Genomic DNA, 20875 nt, shown 5'->3' with positions numbered 1-20875 from the left:
GATTACACAGATGAGCAAAATGAGTTTTAAAGAGCTGAACACTAACAAGGCTTTTAAATGGCAGAGATGAGCCCAGCCAGTGTGGCTCAGCAGTTGAACCATCGACCTAAGGTCCAGAAGACCACAGTTTGATTCCCGGTCAGGGCACATATCTGGGTTGAGGGCTTGATCCCCAATGACTCTCTCATTATTGATGTTTCTATCTCTCTCCCTCTCCCTGAAATCAATAAAGACATATTAAAAAAAAAAAAAGTTTTTTTAATATATTAAAAATAAATAAATAAATGGCAGAGGTGAGCTGAGATCACAGGTCTGATGAATACCAATTTATATGCTAATTTATTCAATTTATGTTAAAACTTTTATTTTTTTTCAAATCTGAATATAAAGGCTGCAAACAGCTTGGTGCCATCCAAGGAGCATATATTTTCAATATTCACCATTCTAACCACCACCTCATTAACACATATGTACATCAACAATAATAATTATAAGTAACTAACACGTACTGAATACCAAGACATTATGCTATGAGCTTTATATGAAACACCTCAGATTTCTACAACTGTTATGAGTTAGGTAGATACTACTACCTACTATTACCAGAAAGGTGAACAAATGGCAGAGCTCTTACTAGCAGGTGGGATGGCCTGGCTACAAATCCAGGCAGCTGGACTCTAGAAAGGGTGCTCTCAACTCTGAACTATCTCCTAAAGGTACCAGCACAGGATAGAAGTCCTTTTCTGACAGGGTTTTAATTCAATCGCTCATGTACTTAAAAAGCAGCTTTCATCCTTGTGATCATAAATAATTTTATTTCAATGGAGACTCAGATTCCAAGTCTGCCTGCCTGTAAAAGCATTCTAGAGGACAAGTAGCTACTCATATGCTATCCTCTGCAAAGCCAGATAGATGCTGGGTGCACGTGTCCTACAGTAATGAGCAGACCTATCTCCAGGTCCACGTCAGCCACAGCATGGCAAATTATAAAATGAAGGAATATGTTAATGCAAGAATGGAAAAGAAAACAGTGGAGTCCATTTGTAATGCCAGGGCCAGATGCAGAGAGTAATTAATTCTAACAAGCTAGTTAAGGGAGGTGAGGGAATATCACTTTAGTTCAGATTCTATTCTGAGGGGCAACTGAGCATCTGCCTTTGACCATCACCACTTATGAGTTAGTTCACTAGGTAACCATACCGTTTCCTGTTGAATAATTCTTTGAAGGTGTCTTCTCATGATGACCGATCCAAGGAATCTTTCAAGCGGAGAACAAAGGTAACTACCTGCCAGGCCAGGCACGAGGCCTGGTGTTGGAGAGGGCAGCAGTAAAATGTTCAAGGCACTGTGAGTGAGGATGGTGGGTATGGAGGCTGCCCAGGAGCGCTGAGGTAGTTTACGAGGTGGGGGCATGTTTGTTGGCATCGTTTGAGAACCTTTCGGGAAGGAAAACATGTCATTTCATTTATAAATACATATTATCTCACTGTTCCCTGCTTTGTTTTTAGGATAAATCTTTGATATTCTATAACAATCTTTACTGTTTTAGTTACTCCTTGTAGTGTAACAATCATATATTAGCTTCCTGTTAGCAAAAATGGCCACAGTTGTCCCTGTGGCAAGGTCCCTTGCAATGAGATTTTTCAGCAATCCCTTCAAGAAGGAGTGGAGTCTATTTCTCTACCTGGGTTCTGGGTTGACTTTGTGATGTGCTGTGGCTGACAGAATGCAGTATAAGCAATGCAGTGCCAGCTGCAAGCCTAGGCTTTCATTCGCTCTCTTGAAGCTCCCTGTCCAGCCACCAGGTGAACAAGCCCATGATCAAGTATGAGACCACATGGAGCAGAGAGAAGCCATGCCCGATGGGGTCACCTTAGGTTGGCTAGGCCCCAGCCAACCCAGGAGCTGACCACAGAAGCATGAGTGAGCCCAGCAGAACCTGGAAAAATCATCCAGCTGGCCTCAGCCCAAACTGCCAAACTGCCGAATGGTGAACAAACATATGACTGTTGCTTAAGCCACTAAAAGTCATGTAGCAGTCTGGCTGGTGGGGTCCAGTGGCTGAGTGTCGACCCATACACCAAGATAGTTCGATTCCCAGTCAGGGCACATGCTCAGGTTTCGGGCTTGATCCACAGCAGGGGGTGTGCAGGAGGCAGCCAATCAATGTTGATGTTTCTCAATGTTTCTACCTCTCTCTCCCTTTCACTTCCTCTCTCTCTAAAATCAATAAAAACATATTTTTTAAAAAGTCACATAGCAAAAGCTAACTAACATATCTGTACACGTCTTCTCTTCTGTGTTAAAATGCATAACCTTGTCAGATAACTTTAGGTATCTTTTAAGGTCTAGTATCAAAACTAAGGTAGTAGTCACAACAGAGGCACTGGGTCTTGCCTCAAAACAACTTCTGGAAGAGACATTTCTCTTTCTTACATTATGCCTGACTTTGATAATTAACTATTATTACCAACGATTTACTAAATGGGTAAAAGTTAAAGTTATTAATTATCCCCATTCAACAAGTAGGTCATGATCTTCAAATGTGAGGATGGAATAAAATAGGCCATTTGTTGGTTATACTAAAAGCAAACATAAAAATGTTGATTTCACTCACTTGTTCCAGCTCTAGGGGAATGAGAAGCATCTGGAACTGGAGAATGTAGTGATGGGTTGGCTGGTGACATTCCAGGTAACCGTGTTGCTGGTGAGGGGCCAGACACTTGAGGAGACCCTGGCCAGTTCCCTGCTCGTCCACTTGGTGACACCATAGTGTATGGAGAACTGGGGTCCAGAGTTCCTGTAAACAAGTAAATAAATGGTATTCAAAGTTTGTATTTTGAAAACTGAAAAGTATTTGACAGCATTTACATGCTTACACCTTACAGTGTGAAAATGTTATTTTTCCTTTCAGTAAGATATTTCACTGAAGCATGATGCTTCTTAACATGGCACACCTGAATATTTTGTGTAGTTTATGTACTTTTTAACATGATATAAAAATTAGATACAAAGACTGAGAAAGAATAAAATTTACCTTCACACAAGCTTCAAGATGTGTAATATGTAACAATTTATACCACATAACAATCTACTATATGTTTGAAAATATTAAGCAAAAAAAATCTCAAAGCTCTGTTAAGGAAAGAAATCTTATATATTTTAAACTAATCCTGACAAATTATGTTTTCATTCTACTCAGAGGAGGCTGAGGAAAGGGAAATTTTCCATTTTCTTTATTTAGTAAAGGCTACATTGATTAAGAAATGAACCAAAGAATCGGGTTTTGAAAGCAGCGACTTCCTGAACAATTTGGTGTTTAAATTTCACCCTGTAGATACCTTTAACATTTACACCCCTTTATAATCAAATGACAAACTGAAAAAATACTTCTACCATATATCAGAGGGTAAATGATCCTTACTTAGAAGTCTTACATATTGATAAAACAAAAACCAACAACACAAGAACATAGGAAAAGGTATAAACTGGCACACATAAAATAACATCAGAGACCAATGAACTTCACTAATAATCAAAGAAACATACATTAAGCAATAAGGTACCATTTTTTACCTATCAAAATAATCAAGGTTTTTAAAAAAATCATAATACTCCATGTTGGCAATGATGGAGGAAAACAGACATTCTAGTATGATACTAGAGGAAATTGGTACAGGCTTTCAGGTGAGCAATCTGTAATATGTTTCAAAAGTTTTGGAATTTCTCAACCCTTTGAGGCAGCAATTCCACTTCTAGGAACTTACCTAAGGAAATAATCATGTGAGCAGAGATCACACCATTTTTAGTTGTGAAAAAATGGAAACATTCTAAATATATCATAATAGCAGAATAAATTATGGTATGCCGAGATAAGGGAATACTATGAAGCCACTTAGTATGATGATGTAGAGTTTTTGCTGTCAGAAATGTTTCTGCAAATATTAATAGTAAAGAGTGAAAAATCACAGATGTGCCTGGCCAGTGTGGCTCAGTGGCTGAGCATCAACCCATGAACCAGGAGGTAACGGTTTGAATCCCAGCCAGGGCACATGCCCAGCTTGCGGGCTCCATCCCCAGTAGGGGGCATGTAGGAGGCAGCCAATCAATGACTCTCTCATCATTGCTGTCTCTTTCTCCCTTCCTCTCTCTGAAATCAATAAAAACATATTTTATAAAAATCACAGATGCTCCATAGCTGTAAAAATGTGAGGAAACTCATTATGTTCTGATTTAGCATGGTATTCATGATATATGAAACTGAACACCATGCGCAATATGCTGTCTGCCATGTGTATAAAAGAGAGGGGCAAAGAACACTTCCATGTATTTACTTATTTATGCATAAAACATCTATGCAAGAACAATAAGAAATTAATGACACTAACTAAATGCTTCTAGGAGGAGGAACTAGGTGACTCATGAAACAGAAAGGAAACACTTCACTGGCTAATTCTTCTTTCTTTATCTATTTGAACCAATCTGTAATAGAATTTTTGAGTTAAAGAGTAAAAAAATTCAAGCCTCAAAATAACACATAGGGTAGGGTCCCAATTTGGGGGAGGGGGGCATGTTTGAGGTAGGAGACAAGATGGGTAGAGAGCAAGAGCGAGCGAGAGGCTAGAGCAGGTGGGCAAGCAGAGGTGTGTGACAGGAAGAGCGAGGGAGAGGGAAAGGGAGAGAGTCCAAAGTAGACAAAACTGGTAGATCCCTGTATGGTGTGATTAGGAAAAATTTATTTTCTTTTGCTATTTCCCCAATAAACAAGTGCTAATTTTGAAATAAGAAAATAATTTATTTAACAAAAACTACTTTTATGTCAAACTCTATGCTACAGCAATTTCCATGTACGGACTCACCATGTGGACTAGCAAAACTGGCCCCTGGTCCTATTGAGAGTCCATGCGAGGATGGGGGAGGAGTTGGAACAAATGACGCTGGTGATGGGGCTCTCAAAGCCCCACTGGGGGAGCTGGCAGCATGCAGATTTCCTAATAAATGAAAATAATTATAGATGATCTTGCAGGACACATATTATGTCCTGTTCAAGGACCCCAAGTTAAGATTCTACAGACTAAACAAGTAGTAAAGCTCCCATAAGTAGCACAAAGGAAAACTAGAACAATTTTATTATTGAAAAAGAGAGAGGTCAATTCCACGGGGCCCAAATTCTAGTTCTTATATTGGCTAATCTTTTTTAAAAATATCCAGTGTATTTTTTATTCACTCATTCAAGAACTAGGCAGGAATGTCAACTTCATGCCAAGCACTGTGTGTGGTAGGCACTGGGGATTAACAGTTAACAAGAGATAAAAATTCCTGTCCTCATGGAACATATACTCTAGTAGAATGTGAAAGACTAACAAATATATATGTCAGGTAGTGATAAGTGGTATGGAGAAAAACAGGGCAAGGTAAGGGGACGATATTGTGCAGTGGTGGAGGTAGGTGCTGTTCCGTATATAAATCAATCAGAGAAGACCTCATGAGCTGAGAAACAAAGTGAAGGAAAAGGCATGAGGATATCCAGGGGATAAGATATTCCAGGCAAACAGAAGAGCTAGTGCAAAGGACCCAAAGGTAGCCGCAGTTATAAATAACAGTGAAGAGGCCCGAGTGGCTGGAACAGCGTGAGCAAAGGGGGAATGAAGGGATACGAGGTCAGAGAGGTGGGCATGGTCCTAAATCACACAGGGACTTGTAAGCCACTCAAAGGACTTGGGTTTACCCTGAATGAAATGGGAAGCCACGGCAGAGTTTGCAGCAGGGGAGTCACGAACTAACTTCTGTTCCAAAAGGAGCACTCTAGCTGCTGTGTGAAAAACAGACTATAGGGCAGGGACAGGGACAGGGACAGGGAAATCAGTAACTGTAATCATCCAGTAAGAGACAGTTAGTGACTTGGGCAAGGGCACAGGCTGAGATGGAGAAAAGTGGTTAGATCCTGGATAAATTCTAAAGATAGAGCTGGCAGTATTTGATAACTGACTGCATGTGGGTGTGAGAGAAAAAGGAATCCAACATGACTCGTTAAAAGCTTTGGCCCAAGTAGCAGGAAGGAAAGGGCTGCCATTTACTGAGATGAGGTGCTTATGGAAGGAGCAATTTGGGGCTGGGTTGGTTAGGAGTTTAGTTTCGTCCACAGTGAGTTTCAGATGTCGACTAGACAGCTAAATGGAAATGTTGAATAGACAGCTGGAAAATACAGGACTTGAGTTCAGGGAGAGGCCTAGAGAGGAGATATAAAAAACCAGGAGACATGAGCTTAAAGATGGCATTTAGCACAGGACTAGTTTTAACTTAGAATTATGAAAGGGGAACTATGGCTACCAAAACTATGAATAAATGCTACTTTAAAATACTTGCAACATTACCATAACTATTCTCAATATCATCAAGTTTCAAATTCTCTACCTCTATGTAAGAGAATTTCACCTTTTCATATTCTACAATACATAATGCAATGCCTTACATTCAATAAATATGTTCATCAACTTGATTAACCTTTAAGTGTTATTTTATTTATTTAGCTGTGTGACCTAGACAAGTGACTTAACTTCTCCACACCTCAGCTTTCCTGTATAAAATACGAATAATAACAGGACCTATGCAATGGGTTTGCTGTGGGGATTACCCAGGTAAAGTGCTTAGAATGGGGCTCGGCAGAGAGTAAGCACAATATATACCTGTCTGCTACTATCATTTCAAAATAATTATTTTTCCTACCTTCTATACAAAACCAGTCTCAACTGTATACTAGAAAAACACTCCCCTTGGGTTCTATGCCCTTGTGTTTCCTGTTTTCTTCCTTGTTCCCTGGCTGCTCCTCAAGGGCTAAGCTCACCCACCCACTTGGGCTTCAACGACCTTCAATGATATGACAACAACTTCCAAGTCTTCATCTATGGTCCAGCCATCTGATGAGCAGGTAGGGGATCATCTACTCAAGAAATCTGACACCTGTCTTCCTTGCTAGATGATAAGCTCGAGAGCAGAGCTGGTATCTGGCTCATGGATGAATCCTCAGCACCACGCAGCATTTGGCACAGAGCAAGTGCTTAAGCGATACCAATGAAATGTTCGGTTAAAAGTAAAATTTTGGCCCACCCGGCGTGGCTCAGTGGTTGAATGTCGACCTATGAACAAGGAAGTCACAGTTCCATTCCCAATCAGGGCACATGCCCGGGTTGCGGGCTCGATCCCCAGCGTGGGGTGTGCAGGAGGCAGCCGATCAATGATTCTCTCATCATTGATGTTTCTCTCACTCTCACTCTCTCCCTTCCTCTCTCTGAAATCAATAAAAACATGAAAAAAATTTTTTTGGCATTCTCAAGCAATTTTACAGTGCCCTTCATGGGGTCGCCAACAGCACCATTTTGTTTGGACAAGCAGGTGGTGCACTCCCCAGCTGTGAGGGGCAGACACCATTCACATACACCACAGGGCTGGGCAAACTTTCTGTAAGGGGTTAGTCGTCATGGCGGGAAAGCAGCCACAGACACTAGATAAATGGGTGTGCTGGGTTCCAACGAAACTATTTACAAAAACAGGTGATGAGCAGGACTTGGCCCACAGGCTTTAGTTTGTCGACTTCTGACACAGATCATGTGATTATCATTTTTGGAGCTGAGCCATGAGTCTGGCTCTGAGTGACACCACCTCCATTTAATCAAACCTTTTAAAGTGCTCTGGAATCATGAACACAGATTTCACAACCCTGCCATAATGAATGAATGGCAAATATCTAGCCACAGACTAGAAAGGTAGTTCTCTCTCTAAGGCTGCATGTGCAGTGCTTCAGTGTTTGTGTCTGTGCGCATGTGTGTATTTTAGATTTAAAGGTAAACATGACAAGAAAATAAGTAGTGTCTTACCTGGAGACTGTGTGTGCATCATAGAGGGAGATGGACTAACTGTGCTATGATAAGATGTAGGAGGTGAAGTAAGAGGATAAGCGCCTGATGATCCTGGCTGCTTTGGAAATGGCTGAAAAGAAGAAATTAAAATGTCTGTAAAATGGCCAACTGCATATACTGTGAGCGTATGGCTTTCCCCGATAGCTCCAGTGCTAACATTTACACACTTCATGAAAATGTGCAAAATACACATCAGTAACACAGGTTTTTAAAAACTTCCTGACTTTCAAATGTTTTTTTAAAAAGCAACATCCTCATTCCTGACCTTGCAATACCATTGTTTATATCCCTCAAGATGATTTTCGCTCATTTTATCTGTCATAGTTTAACTGGCAGTGTTATTTCTGGCAGTATATAAAAAATAATGCATCCTTCATTTAGTGGAGCTTTGGAGTCAATGAAATATGGTAGTTCAACCTGAACTCTACTTACCTTTACCTTCATCTCCAGTAATGAAAGTCCTAGGACAATGTAATCCTTTCTACTATATTTTTTGAAAATTGAGGTCCAAATCATATATAGTAAAGTACACAAATCTTAAATGTACAGTCGGACGAATTTTTACAAATGTAACCACCGCGTAGATCGAGATACTGAAGAACATTACCAGAGCCCCAGAGGCCTCCCTTACACGCCTTATCTTTATCACCGCCCCAAAGGTTAGCACTATTCTGACTTCTATCACTCAAGTTTAGTTTTCGCCTGGTTTCGCATTTCCTACAAATACCAAATGTACTCATTACATACATGTTATCTGGCTTCTTTTGTTCAACTTTATGTCAGCAAAATTCGTCATGCTGTTGCATGTAGCAATAGTTTGCTTCCTCATTTCTGTAGAGCATTCCATTGTACAAGTATATCCCAATTTATTCGCCCATTCTATTGCTGCTGGATATTTGGATTGCTTATAATTTTTTGGATAATGCTATGAATGTTCTTGTGTTTTTTGATGCATTTCTGTCGCATATATACCTAAGAGTAGAACCGCTGAATCACAGATATGCATAATGTTGAGCTTTATCATCCCTCTGGAATACTGCTAAACTCCACTGCAAGGCAGCTGTACCATTTCACACACCCTCCAGTAAAAAATGAGAGTTTCAGTTGCTTCTAATACCAAATGTTGGCAAGAATTATCAATTTTTTTCTTAAAGCCACTTTGTGGCTATGTAATATTATATCACTGTGCTTTTAAGTTTGTATTTCTGTGAAGCTGAATGACGTTGAACAGCTTTTCTCTGCTTACTAGCCATTCGTTCAACCTCTTTTGTGATTACATGGGTGATCACCCGACATCATTTTAAGTGCATAAGTCTGAGGTTAATGCTATTTCTGGTACAATTCACTTCCCATCTCTGGAAGCCCCCTTCTCATCACCCTCTATCGCTATTTTTTCATACATTTCCTGGGAATCTTGGGCCCCCCAAGGATCTCCTTGCCTTTCAAGAAAGCAGCCCAGACACCTGTAGAACCTGTTAAGTTAAACAAATGTGCCGTTTGGAATTTCAGCTGCACATTACCTGCTGCTGTGGCGGTGGCTGGAGTTGTGAGATTAGAGAATCCATCATATCTCCTCCTATGGGAGAAGGGGGGTTATCGTCCTCATTTACAGACCTTCTTCGAGCATCCTGATTGCTGTCAACAAACATATTCAGGAATGTCTATGGATATAAACAGGCAAAATTTAGACAACTTTTTAGATAAAATCTTACCTAACTTTAGCATGGTATTTTAAATTGTTTATAATATTTTAACAGAAATAAACATATTATGTCTAGCTCTGAAATTAAGTTTAACACATGATCACTATCACTAGAACGACCTGAAAGAGATATTGATAATTTTAATATCTAGGTTAAAAAAATCATATCAACTAAGTACTATGCAAGCAAAAAGCTAAATAAAGAATTACACTCTGGCACTTCTTAATAGGTCAAAATATTCTTATTAATTTCTGAACCAAAAATGGGGCGGGATATCAAAAGTTGTATCTTGGAAAATTTCCTACTTAGAGTTCCCCCCCCCCTTTTTTTTAAAATCCTCACCCGAGGATATTTTGTTTTCATTGCTTTTTAGAGAGAGTGGAAGGAACAGAGAGAGAGAGAAACATCAATGGGAGAGACACATCGACTGGTTGCCTCCCGCATGTGTCCCAACCAGGGCCTGGGACAGAGCCTGCAACCGAAGTACATGCCCTTGGCCGGAATGGCACCCGGGATCCTTCAGTCTGTGGGCCGACGCTCTAACCACTGAGCCAAACCGGCTAAGGCAAGAGTTTTCACTTTTTAAGATAGAAAATATGAGAGGAAAACTGAATAAAGAAACTAACCCATCTTTTCCCTTTTTTATCTAATATGACTTAATTGTGAACCACGAAGAATTATAAGATATGTCATCAAAAACTAAGCAAGGCTACCAGAATTTGTGTCAAGCACAGCTTTTCTTTCTTTTAATACTCTTTATCTTCCCAGTCTTCAAAAATATAGATCAAAAGCTTATCAGAATCACTAGAAAGCTTTTAAAAGTACATAGTCTGATTTGTAAAGATGACAATCACAACACACATTTCATCTTCTCCCAATACCCCACCTGAAACGCTTATAAAAAATTTTTTTAAAGCAGTAAGTCTCAAGAAAAAAAAGGGGGAAAGAAAAAAATAGCAATAAATTCTGGAGGCTGAAGAGCAGATGGCTGAGTGGTAACCGAACTACACAATGTGAGGAAGTTGTGTCCTAAGCAAGCAGTGGGGAAAGCCAAGGAGCAAAGCTATTTCCATCCAGATCCCCAAGACATGTAGGAACTGGCAACACCAGACACCTCTGGAAATAAGGATAAAGGTGAAAAATTATCCAATCAAAATTGCTATCTAACCGTATTGTAAGAATAGGAGAAAAGGAAGGAGGTATTAGTGAGCAGCAGCCTGGAATGAGGAAGGAACATGTAAGAAAGCATTAAAACAGGGTTAAATCCTCGTCTTCATTGTGAGAATCAGATAACGTCTGCAACTAAGAAGTCAACAAATAGCAATGTAAGCATCTATTTAGAGATAAGATATAAATACCAAGAGAATCAGCTATGTAAGAGATGAAAACATAGCAGGAAAATGGCAAGAGAGAGTTGCAGGGGACTAATTTTAAAAACAAGCCATTTGGAACTATTTGATTCTAATTATAAGCCGCTGAGCTATTATACCAGCATCTCCAGGGATTGAGGTCCAGACCCTACATTTTAAAAGAGCATCATAGTTCCACTGATGAATCAAATCTACTCAATAATCAATGATAAAAACTACTTTTAAAGTTCCAAATAGTAAATAGGACTCTCTTCAGTATCTTCCACTTTGCTCATCAGATTAAGAAAATAAAGAAAAAGACATTTTATCATCTCATACGTAGCACAACACTTTATTAGAACTTCTAGCTCCTTCAGACTAAAGTGGCAGAGATAATACATTAACATGGCTACTTATTAAACTGGGGAAAAGCAACATAAATTTGTTGCTTTTCCCCATTATTTCCCCCTCAAAAGAATTGTTTGAGAGATCATATTATATTTATTCATACTGTAACTTTGTTACCTTTAGTCCTGGTGCAGGATAAAATCCTTCAACTAACTTGCTATTATCAAAAAGACTATAGGCACCATCCCGTATTGCCACAACGCCTCGACTCCGGCAGTATATATCAATGCAGTACATGTTCCTGAAGGCCAGTCTGATGTGGGTGGACGACTGTGGCAGAATGGAGAAGCACTGGTAGGCAGTGTTGGTTCTCTGGGTCAAGCCCAACATCGGCACAGTGGGGAGTTTGTTGATGGCATTTAATGGAGCCTGAGTATCAAACAGTACCTATAAGGAACAAACACAGTGAGAGCAGCCTGTTTCTGTATAATGCTAAAACCTCGGAATTTTGAATGGATAACCATCATAAAAGAGACAATGTCCTTCTGACATATTCCATAAAAGTTTCCCTTGAAGAGAATACAAACTAGATCACTCTGTCCATTTTGAATCAGAGAAAATTCTTCAAGAAAAGTGCAAGATATGAAAGACAAAGGCACCCACCCTCATCACTAACACTGACTGAATCTTATCTTTAAAGAGAAAATAAATTTAATTACCTGTAATAACTGAACCACATTTGGTGTTTTGTTGAACATTTCTTGAAGCTGATGGAGAATGGTATTGTGACAGTTACTGCAACCTGAGTTTGGACCAACAGTTCCCAAAGAAATGTGAAATTTCTGATGTATGGAATTCCACTGGATACTAATCTAAAGCAAAGAGAATACACGTTTCAGAAACTGAGAAAGTAAAAGATTCAAGTATTTGAAAAAATGTTTAAACATTAAGGCAAAATTCCAAACATCCAAATTAGATCTTTTTGAAAGCAACTCATAGGACTGGACTCTTCAAATTCCAGAAGTATTTGGTATTACTGTGTACCAGTACATTCTCTAAGCATGTCTGTTAGATAGCCCACTTCTAAATAAAACAGAAAGAGAAGGCGCTAAAGAAAACATTTTGATTAAACTTTATTTAAAAAGTGTCATTTGGTGTTTCTAATTTTCACTTTTCTCTTGAACTGAAGAAGAATCACCCTCTAGGTGCACACTGTCATAAAGGGAAAGGAAGCCACCCCCAACACAGATGCCTTTGTTAACTGATTTTTAAACACTCAAGTAATTTCTGATACTACTTGATGTGGAAAGTCCAGAAAGAAGCCAGCTAACTGAGTTTTCATACTAGGGCTTTGCATATGAGGTAGAAAAAAACCACACAAAAACTATGAATTATGGGGAATACCTTCAAAAGTAAGATGGGATCAAACAACGTTCATTATCACATGACTAAAAGCACACACACGCCACACTGTTCAAAACCACTCAGGCATAAACTTCATCATAGCAATCACATCGATAAGTAGATTCGAAATCAGTTAAGAAAAAAATGCAAATACCAAAAATACATTATCTTGTCTAAAACTCAAGATGATATCCCCATCAAAAAGGGTATAATTTTTGTTTTCAATTTTAAAGAGTTAAACATTATAGTACAACAAAGTACTTAAAAATTTACCATTTTATCCCTAATTTTTACTTGAGCCCTCAATTATTTCAAATCAGTTTTCATAATTTTTGAATTCTTGATTTTTAGAAGATTTATGAGAAGTAGTTCAGTTTTAATTAATTCATACACTTACTGAGCTTCCCTTGGTGGTTCCGTAACACAAGATAAGTTTTCGGTAATTATAAACACGAACTTCTGAGAAAATATTTAGATGAGCAGGTATGTCTAAGTAGAATAGAAACAAAAAGGTGATTAAGATTACATATGCAAAAATATATATTTGAAAACCAGGGCATTTTGGCAATATTATATGCCTAGATGGAAAGGTCTCTAAACGTGTAATTTAGTGGCTCAGTGGGTGAGCATCGACCTAGGATCCAGGAGACTGCGGTTTGATTCCTGGTCTGGGCACAGGCCCAGGATGCCGGCTCGATTCCTAGTGGGGACGTGCAGGAGGCAGCCGATCAATGACTCATCATTGATGTTTCTCTCTCTCTCTCCTCCTCTCCCTTCCTCTCTCTGAAATCAATATATATTAAAAGGACGGACGGAAGGAAGGAAGGAAGGAAGGAAGGAAGGAAGGAAGGAAGGAAGGAAGGAAGGAAGGAAGGAAGGAAGGAAGGAAGGAAGGGCGGGCATAAATAGAAACTAAGTTTCTACTTCCATTTCTACAAAAGGGGGCTGGGCAGGGGTGGAGATATATTGAAGCAATGTAGTATAGTGGTTAGAGGTTTCAATCCCAGCTATGCCATTTAACTAGCTATGTGACTATTTATAAGTTTCTTAAGTCTCTGTGACTTCTTTTCTTCATTTGTAAAATGAATAATTTACCCACCTCAAAGGGAGGGTGATTATGGGGAGTAAATGAGTTAATACAAGCAAACTGTTTATTACACTGTATGGCACATAGTAAACCCTCTGTAAGTATTAGCTATTAATATAATATGGTAAACCTGTGTGTAAAAATTTCTGGATACCTAAGAAATTTAACAGTGGTCGTCTCTGGGAGAAGGAAATTGAAGCCTAAGTTAAAAGGGAAACATTTTTCATCAGGTATACTTTTGAAATTTTTTTACAATGTGGATATTTTACTTCAAATAAAAAAGGAGGGGGTGTGTGAAGATTGTCACATGTACCTGGTAGAGAACGTGCAAATTCCAACACACACTCATATAATCGTGCAATGCTGTTCCAGTCATTAAGGAACATCTCAACCACTTTTCTACCACCAACGGGTTCAGACAACAGGTTTTCATATGTTAGATAAACATGCCGGGATGGTCCTACAGGATTAAGAAAGAAGGTTAATAGCAATGAATATGAAAAACAAAATATCCAGAAATATATAAAGACAAAGTATGTGAAACACCTCACCTTGTTCCCTGGTAGAAGTGCCATTAAGCGGACAATTTGCAAACACTAACTCTGCCACCCACGTGCGATTATTTCTACCTTGCAATCGGAAAGTGCAATCGAGGAGAGAGCGTTCCAGAGCCTTCTGGGTTTCCTCATTTACACCCTTACAGGGAGGAATTCTGGTGATGAAAGACAGCATATGAAGTATACTTCACATCACAGAAAGACAAAAGCACAATCTCCACAATGACAGGAAAGGTATTTACATTAGAGCTTCAGTTCAAACTCCCCTACTAGGCACCTTCTATAAAAGAAGGAAGCAATTCATAGCAATTCATAGCAATTCAAAGCAGTTAGCCCATTTCTATTTACTTCAGCATAGGTTAAGACTCTCATTTTAACAAGCGATGTTTGTTTCCATCCTTAATCTTGTTATTAGAAAAGACCACAATTCTTCAAAATGAAAATCAAGGATATTGGCTTTCTAAAAAATATCATTTTAGAACATCCTCAAGGAAAAACTAAGGAACAAAATACTTGTAAAATCACTCTTTAAGGGCAGAACGATACAGTAGAAAGAACAACGACGTTGGAGTTAGGGACCTGCATTTTAATTCTGACTCAGCCACATTTAAACCCTCTGGATTTCAGTTTCCCAACTATGAAATGGAGATAAAGAATTATCTCATGGTCAGTGATTTTAAGACATGCCAAAATACATATAAAGTGCTTCTGGTGGCTGATACAACAGGTATTCATATATGTTAATTCCCCAAAGTAAACCAAGTCTTGATCACTGACTGCCATGACAAAATTACGGTTCATTATTCCCCCTTTTCTTCCCCCTCTGTAAAGGCAACACTCATTGTGATGAGCTTTACATGTATTAATTCATTTAGCATACCTATTATCACTTACATATATCACATACAAGAGGAATGTATTAGCTTTGGTGTCTTACAACACCTACCTATTCATTTTCCTGCAGCTTTATCACTATCTTATTTGTCATAAAACATTGAGAAGTAATACAGTTTAACTGTTTTTTCAGTAATGGATGAAATAATGAGATAATATATTATTTAACTATACATTATCCTTTAACTCATAGGGAAAGTGGATTAATTTTCAGACTTGGTATGATTATCAATAACTAAGGCAAAAAACAACAAATATAACTGGAAACATGGAATCTTGGTTCAGGTCTCTTATTCAGAATATAACACCTAGAACAGGGTTTTTCAATCTTGGCAATATTGACATTTTGAGGGCTGTCCAATGCAGCCCTGGTCTCTACCTACCAGATGCCAGGAGCACCTCTACCCCCTCTTCTCAGTTAATGATAACCAAAAATATCTCCAAACATTGCCAAATGTCTCCTAGAGGGCAAAACTCCCCTGGGGTTGAGAACCACTGACCTAGAATAAACAACTTAAGAAAGCAAAAAAGAGAAATTGCATATGGTAAAAAATAAACTTTGTAGGGGGGAAGAAATCTATACAGGCTGCATAAAAATAAAATTAACATAGTACTGAAATTTTCTCAATTAAAAGTTCATCACAGCTCCTCTTAAATGTATAGCTTTTTAAGTTTTTCAAAAGTCAATCTTCCATACTATATGTCTTTTATCAGCACCAGAAAGATTTTATTTTGGGTAGTTATTATAGGAATCACACACATTGCATATATGCTTTTCTTTCTTCTTCCTATTTTTTAATTCTCACCTGAGGACACGCTGAGAGAGAGAGAGAGAGAGAGAGAGAGAGAGAGAGAGAAAGAGAGAGAGAAAGAGAGAGAGATGGGGGAGGGAGAGAGAGAAAGAGACATTGATGTGAAAGAGGACTGTCAATCGGCTGCCTTCCGTATCCACCCAGACTGGGGATTGAACCTGAAACCCAGGTGTGTGCCCTGACAGAAAATCGAACAGGCAACCTTTTGGTGCACAGGACGATGCTCAACCAACTGAGCCACTCCGGCTGGGCACATATATGCTTTTCAATGTCATAGGTATACTGAGGACTTTTGCCTGCCTCTACCTTTCACAGAAGCCAGCATATTTTCAAGTAAGAACTAAGGTAAGAGTAAGATTCCTTCCAATTTATGCTCTCAGGAACACTATTTTGAAAATACATTCCATGTCACTTTCTTAATCTGTGACACAAATTGGCTCTACTTCAAGAAACTTGGAAAATATTTATTGCTTTTAAGGTTATAAATGTTAATGAAGAGAATAAAGTAAACTACAATTATAACTTCAATCTTCCACAAATGATCATGTGAGGGAAAGAAAACAACAGGTTCCCCAAAAGGAAACCAGACAAAATTGTCACAAATTCATACTACTATATTTGCCAAAAATTAAGAACAGAGGAAGACATTTCCAGGACAATGGATTTACCTTGTCTGAAAATTTCTACCAACTCAAAAAGGTTTTTCGATCTAAACAGCTACTTCTGACTGATTTTTCTCCTATAATTTGAGTATTGAACAAATTTAGGAACTAGGCTTTGGTCTTCTAGGGCAGATGTGTATCAGCATTATTCCTTTTAGGCCATTATGTGCTGTGTGTCAGTTTCATTCTGAGCGGTTTTACAAACATCAGTAACCACATTATGTCCCTGTGGTGCAAAAGCAGGCAATCACTGAAAGTGCTGGTAAAAAGAAGCACAATTATGCCTACAAGAAAAGGGAAGAGGGTTTTATAAAGGTTGCACCTGCATATGCAGAAGAATTCAGTAACACAACTGACAAAAGCTGAGTCACATAACTTGCAAAAAAGAACTGGGTCTATGTATTACTTGCATAAGTTGTAAGAGGCAAAGAAACACAATGGAGGAGATGAAAAAACCTTGTGGATGTGGCTAGAGGACCAGCACCATTGCCCATTACTATAATGTTAGTTCAGGAGAGGGTGGGAGGTTTACTCAAGAGCTCAAAACTAGGCACCATGAGCATGCTGTTCTTGAGACTTGTGTCATTTGTGCTGTAAGCTCAAGGCTCTTTTGCAATCTGCACAAGGCAATAGGTCCATGAACCATAGCAATCTAAGGTGTTTGGCATGATACTTTCAGAAATACATTAAGGAGGCCAGCTCAACAGATTTTCAGAGATAAGCTGAACAAGAACAGATTTTTAGCAAAGAGAAGAAAAATGTGCTAATTTTAAAGCTTTGAAATATCAACTTATACTCCCATTTAATATAAACATATCTAGGACTAAAAGCTTTGTAAAAGAAGAGTTTCTGAAGATTAAATGCATTAGAGTAATTACATACTAATTAGATCTATGCAGGATTTTTATTTAGTAAAATCATGTTTAGACACTTGTTTACTTTTTTTTTCAGTTCTATATCCTACCCTCATAATGTACAGCATGTACTAGACAGTTACCTTTAACTTATTCATTTCTATATATTCTCCTTTTATGTTTTAAATATAGAAAACATTAGCCAGGATATAAAGACTTCCTTAAAAATTATTGTAAAATGAAGTGCTTCCTTTTTAGGTAGGGGTATTGAGTTCTCTTGAGTTCAAGAAGGGGACTGATATTTCTTTCATAAAAATGCTGAGCATAAGATATTTTAAACTCTTGCAAAATATGAAAAACATAACTAAAAAAATAGTACACAAATGTTAACATCACCTACTTATCTGCAGTTGCCAAGAAGAGTGAAAAGAAAAAAATACTCTGCATTTTAAGCATAAGTAATTCAAAGCCAAAAAGCAATTAAATTAAAAGTACTACATTTTCCTATTGATTTCCATTGTAAGGCTAGCTCTTCTGCTCCTGAAAACAACATTTCGTAGAGATGGCATTAAGATAGCCAGGAAGGGAAGCTATTCCAGTTCTTCAACGCTTTATCTAGAGTAAGTGCCATGACATGCAGGTGGAGTGTATGCCATTTGCTAGCCCTTCCCATCTTCCATAGAAAAAAACTGATTCCCAAGCAACCCTGCTGGCTAAAATTGCAGAGCTGTTGGGTCTTTTCAGATAGAGAAATTCAACCAATAAAAATTGCTTATATGATTTATATTATTAAGCAACATCTAAGAAACAATACAAATGCCAAAAAAGAAAATGTTTTCTGCACCAAAAAGGCCGATCTCTTGCCCTGGCTGGTGTGGCTCACTTGGCTGAGTGTCTTCCCATGCACCACAAGGTTGCCAGTTCAATTCTCGGTCAGGGCACATACCCAGATTCTGGGTTTGATCCCAGGTCAGGGTGTGTACGGGAGGCAACCGAATGATATTTCTCACATAGATGTTTCTCTCTCTTTCTCTCTAAAAAATAAAAATATATATATTTAAAAAAAAAAAAGGTGATCTCTTAAATGGCAGGCTACCTTTGCAAGTCAATCCTGGTCACCTTATGAAGCACACACACTGCATTAGCTTTCCTGCTAAGCATCCTTTGGTCCCTTGTCCTCTATGTTTAGCAGCAAGCCAAGCCCTCTGCCCATCTCCCTCTGTATACTCTTTCCTGGTGACCTAATTTACTATCCAAGCTCAATTACTATTACCTTGGTGATGACTCATCTACCTGTCCTACCCAGACCTGTCACCTGAGCTTGAGACACATCCCTGCCTGCCCAAAGGGATGTCTAGGCACCTCAAACTTAGGAAAGCCCCTCAAACTCACATGTTCAGTGCCTCTTATCTCAGAAAACACCACAATCATCTATCATTTGCCCAAGATAAATCTAAGAGTCATCTTTGCTACCTTCTCCTCTTTCTCACCTTCAACATCAATCCAATCACCGACACTTAAAACATTTCATACCCTGCCAAGCCGGCATGGCTCAGCAGTTGAGCGTCGACCCATGAAACAACAGGTCGCTGGTTTGATTCCCGGTCAGGACACATGCTCGGGTTGTGGGCTCGATCCCCAGTGGGAGGCATGCAGGAGGCGGCCAATCAATGTTTCTCTCATCGATGTTTCTATCACTCTATCCCTCTCCCTGCCTCTCTCTCTAAAATCAATAAAAACATATTTTTCAAAACAATACTTCATCCCCTAAGTCCCTGTAGAACCTTCCCTAGTCCAAGCTATCAACAACTCTCATGTGAACCATTTCAACAACTGGTTTCACTAGTTCAGTCTTATTTCTCTCCAACTTATTCTCCATATTGCTTCATGGTGAGCTTTCAAAAACACCTATGGCCCGGCCGGGCGTGGCTCAGTGGTTGAGGGCACATGCCCAGGTTGCGGGCTCGATCAATGACTCTCTCATCATTGATGTTTCTATCTCTCTCCCTCTCCTTTCCTCTTTCTGAAATCAATAAAGATATATTTAAAACAACAACAACAAAAAAAAACAAAAAAACCACACCTATGTAATGATGTCAGTTTCTGTTTAAAATCATCTGATGGCTTCTTACTGCCATTAGGATAAAGTCTAAATTCCTTAAGGACACTTACAAAGCCCACGTGACCTGACCCCCTCCTGCTCACATCTCCATATTCCTCTCTCCCAACTCCTGCCACGCTGAACTTCTTTCAGTTCCAGGATGCTGAGCTCTCTTGTCTCCAAGCCTTCACAAAAGCAGTTATCCCTTCTGGTTAGGACCACCTACTCCCACCCTTGCCCCCTTTCTTCTAACTCTCACCTCTCCTGCAGTCAGAGCACAACTGGTACTTCCTCAGAGCTACCTTTCCTGACTTCTGCACTAGCCCAGATCCCCCTGCTAGGTGAACCCAGAGCATAATGAAGGGCTCCACCAGAATTCAATCCTGACACATAGTCACACTCAGGAAATATCTGTTGAATGAATGAAATGAAGAGGAAAGACAACCTAAAATACCAAGTTGTGCTGGACTGTCCCTCAGCAGGTGAAAGAGAATCCTCCCCCAGACCTTAGTAATTTTATGCAGAAATTGGTGACATCCACAGGTTCTGAACATGCTTTATGCTGTCTTATGAAAGGAGAGGAGCAATTCTGATAGTGTGGCTGCAATGTGTGGCACCAAGTGGCACACATGACAGGGACTTACTTCAATAAGCGAATTGCATGGCTGAAGCCATCACCTTCCATTTGCACTCCTTGGTGTGGAATCTCCAGATTGGACAACTAGAAGGAGAAAAGCACAGTTATATCAGATCACCAATTTTACAAAGGAAACCACCTTTTCTAAGTACTACTGCTTACTCCCCTGGCATCTCTTCTAGGGCCAGTCTTTCCCAAAGTTACAACACATTAGGCATGAGTACTGTCTGCATCATTTGATTTTCTGGGAACTATATTAAGTTCAGTGAAACTTAAAGACGACCTAGAGCTTCTAGTTAAAAAACACCTCCATAGGTGACAAATCTTCAAAATTCGGGAGACTGATCTAATTTTTGTAGCGAGCCAAAAGCAATCCATAATCTATTCTGGTGGTTCCAAATGATACAATTGTAAAATAAGACTGATTTACTTGTATAATTCAATTATGTTTGTTTGAAACACTGTTTGAATGATAGTCATACCTCACTTGTAATTACAAACAATATTTTTTTAGTTCAGGACTTTTCTAGAATACATTTTTATTTTTAACA

At 39.0% G+C, this 20875-nt stretch overlaps 1 protein-coding gene across 2 annotated transcripts in view; it reads right to left on the bottom strand.

Annotated features, from left to right (window-relative positions):
* MED14 (mediator complex subunit 14) overlaps nucleotides 1-20875 on the bottom strand; it is a 62770-nt gene that overhangs the window by 6788 nt on the left and 35107 nt on the right. Inside the window, exons 16-26 of one of the 2 annotated variants that reach the window (XM_081124860.1) lie at nucleotides 20332-20408; nucleotides 14359-14519; nucleotides 14121-14267; nucleotides 13118-13209; nucleotides 12036-12188; nucleotides 11494-11763; nucleotides 9437-9577; nucleotides 7875-7986; nucleotides 4860-4991; nucleotides 2618-2800; nucleotides 1201-1436 (exon numbers count right to left, since the gene is read on the bottom strand). In XM_081124860.1, coding sequence (XP_080980986.1) covers nucleotides 1201-1436; nucleotides 2618-2800; nucleotides 4860-4991; nucleotides 7875-7986; nucleotides 9437-9577; nucleotides 11494-11763; nucleotides 12036-12188; nucleotides 13118-13209; nucleotides 14121-14267; nucleotides 14359-14519; nucleotides 20332-20408 — 1704 coding nt within the window. The remainder of the gene's footprint in view (nucleotides 1-1200; nucleotides 1437-2617; nucleotides 2801-4859; nucleotides 4992-7874; nucleotides 7987-9436; nucleotides 9578-11493; nucleotides 11764-12035; nucleotides 12189-13117; nucleotides 13210-14120; nucleotides 14268-14358; nucleotides 14520-20331; nucleotides 20409-20875) is intronic. The other variant, XM_081124861.1, reaches the window with a different exon arrangement.

This window comes from Miniopterus schreibersii, assembly GCF_964146895.1.
Source record: "Miniopterus schreibersii genome assembly, chromosome: X".
NCBI classification, from domain to species: Eukaryota; Metazoa; Chordata; class Mammalia; order Chiroptera; family Miniopteridae; genus Miniopterus; species Miniopterus schreibersii.
The sequence above is the reverse complement of the archived record's forward strand: the minus strand, read 5'-3'. Positions and strand labels throughout refer to the sequence as shown.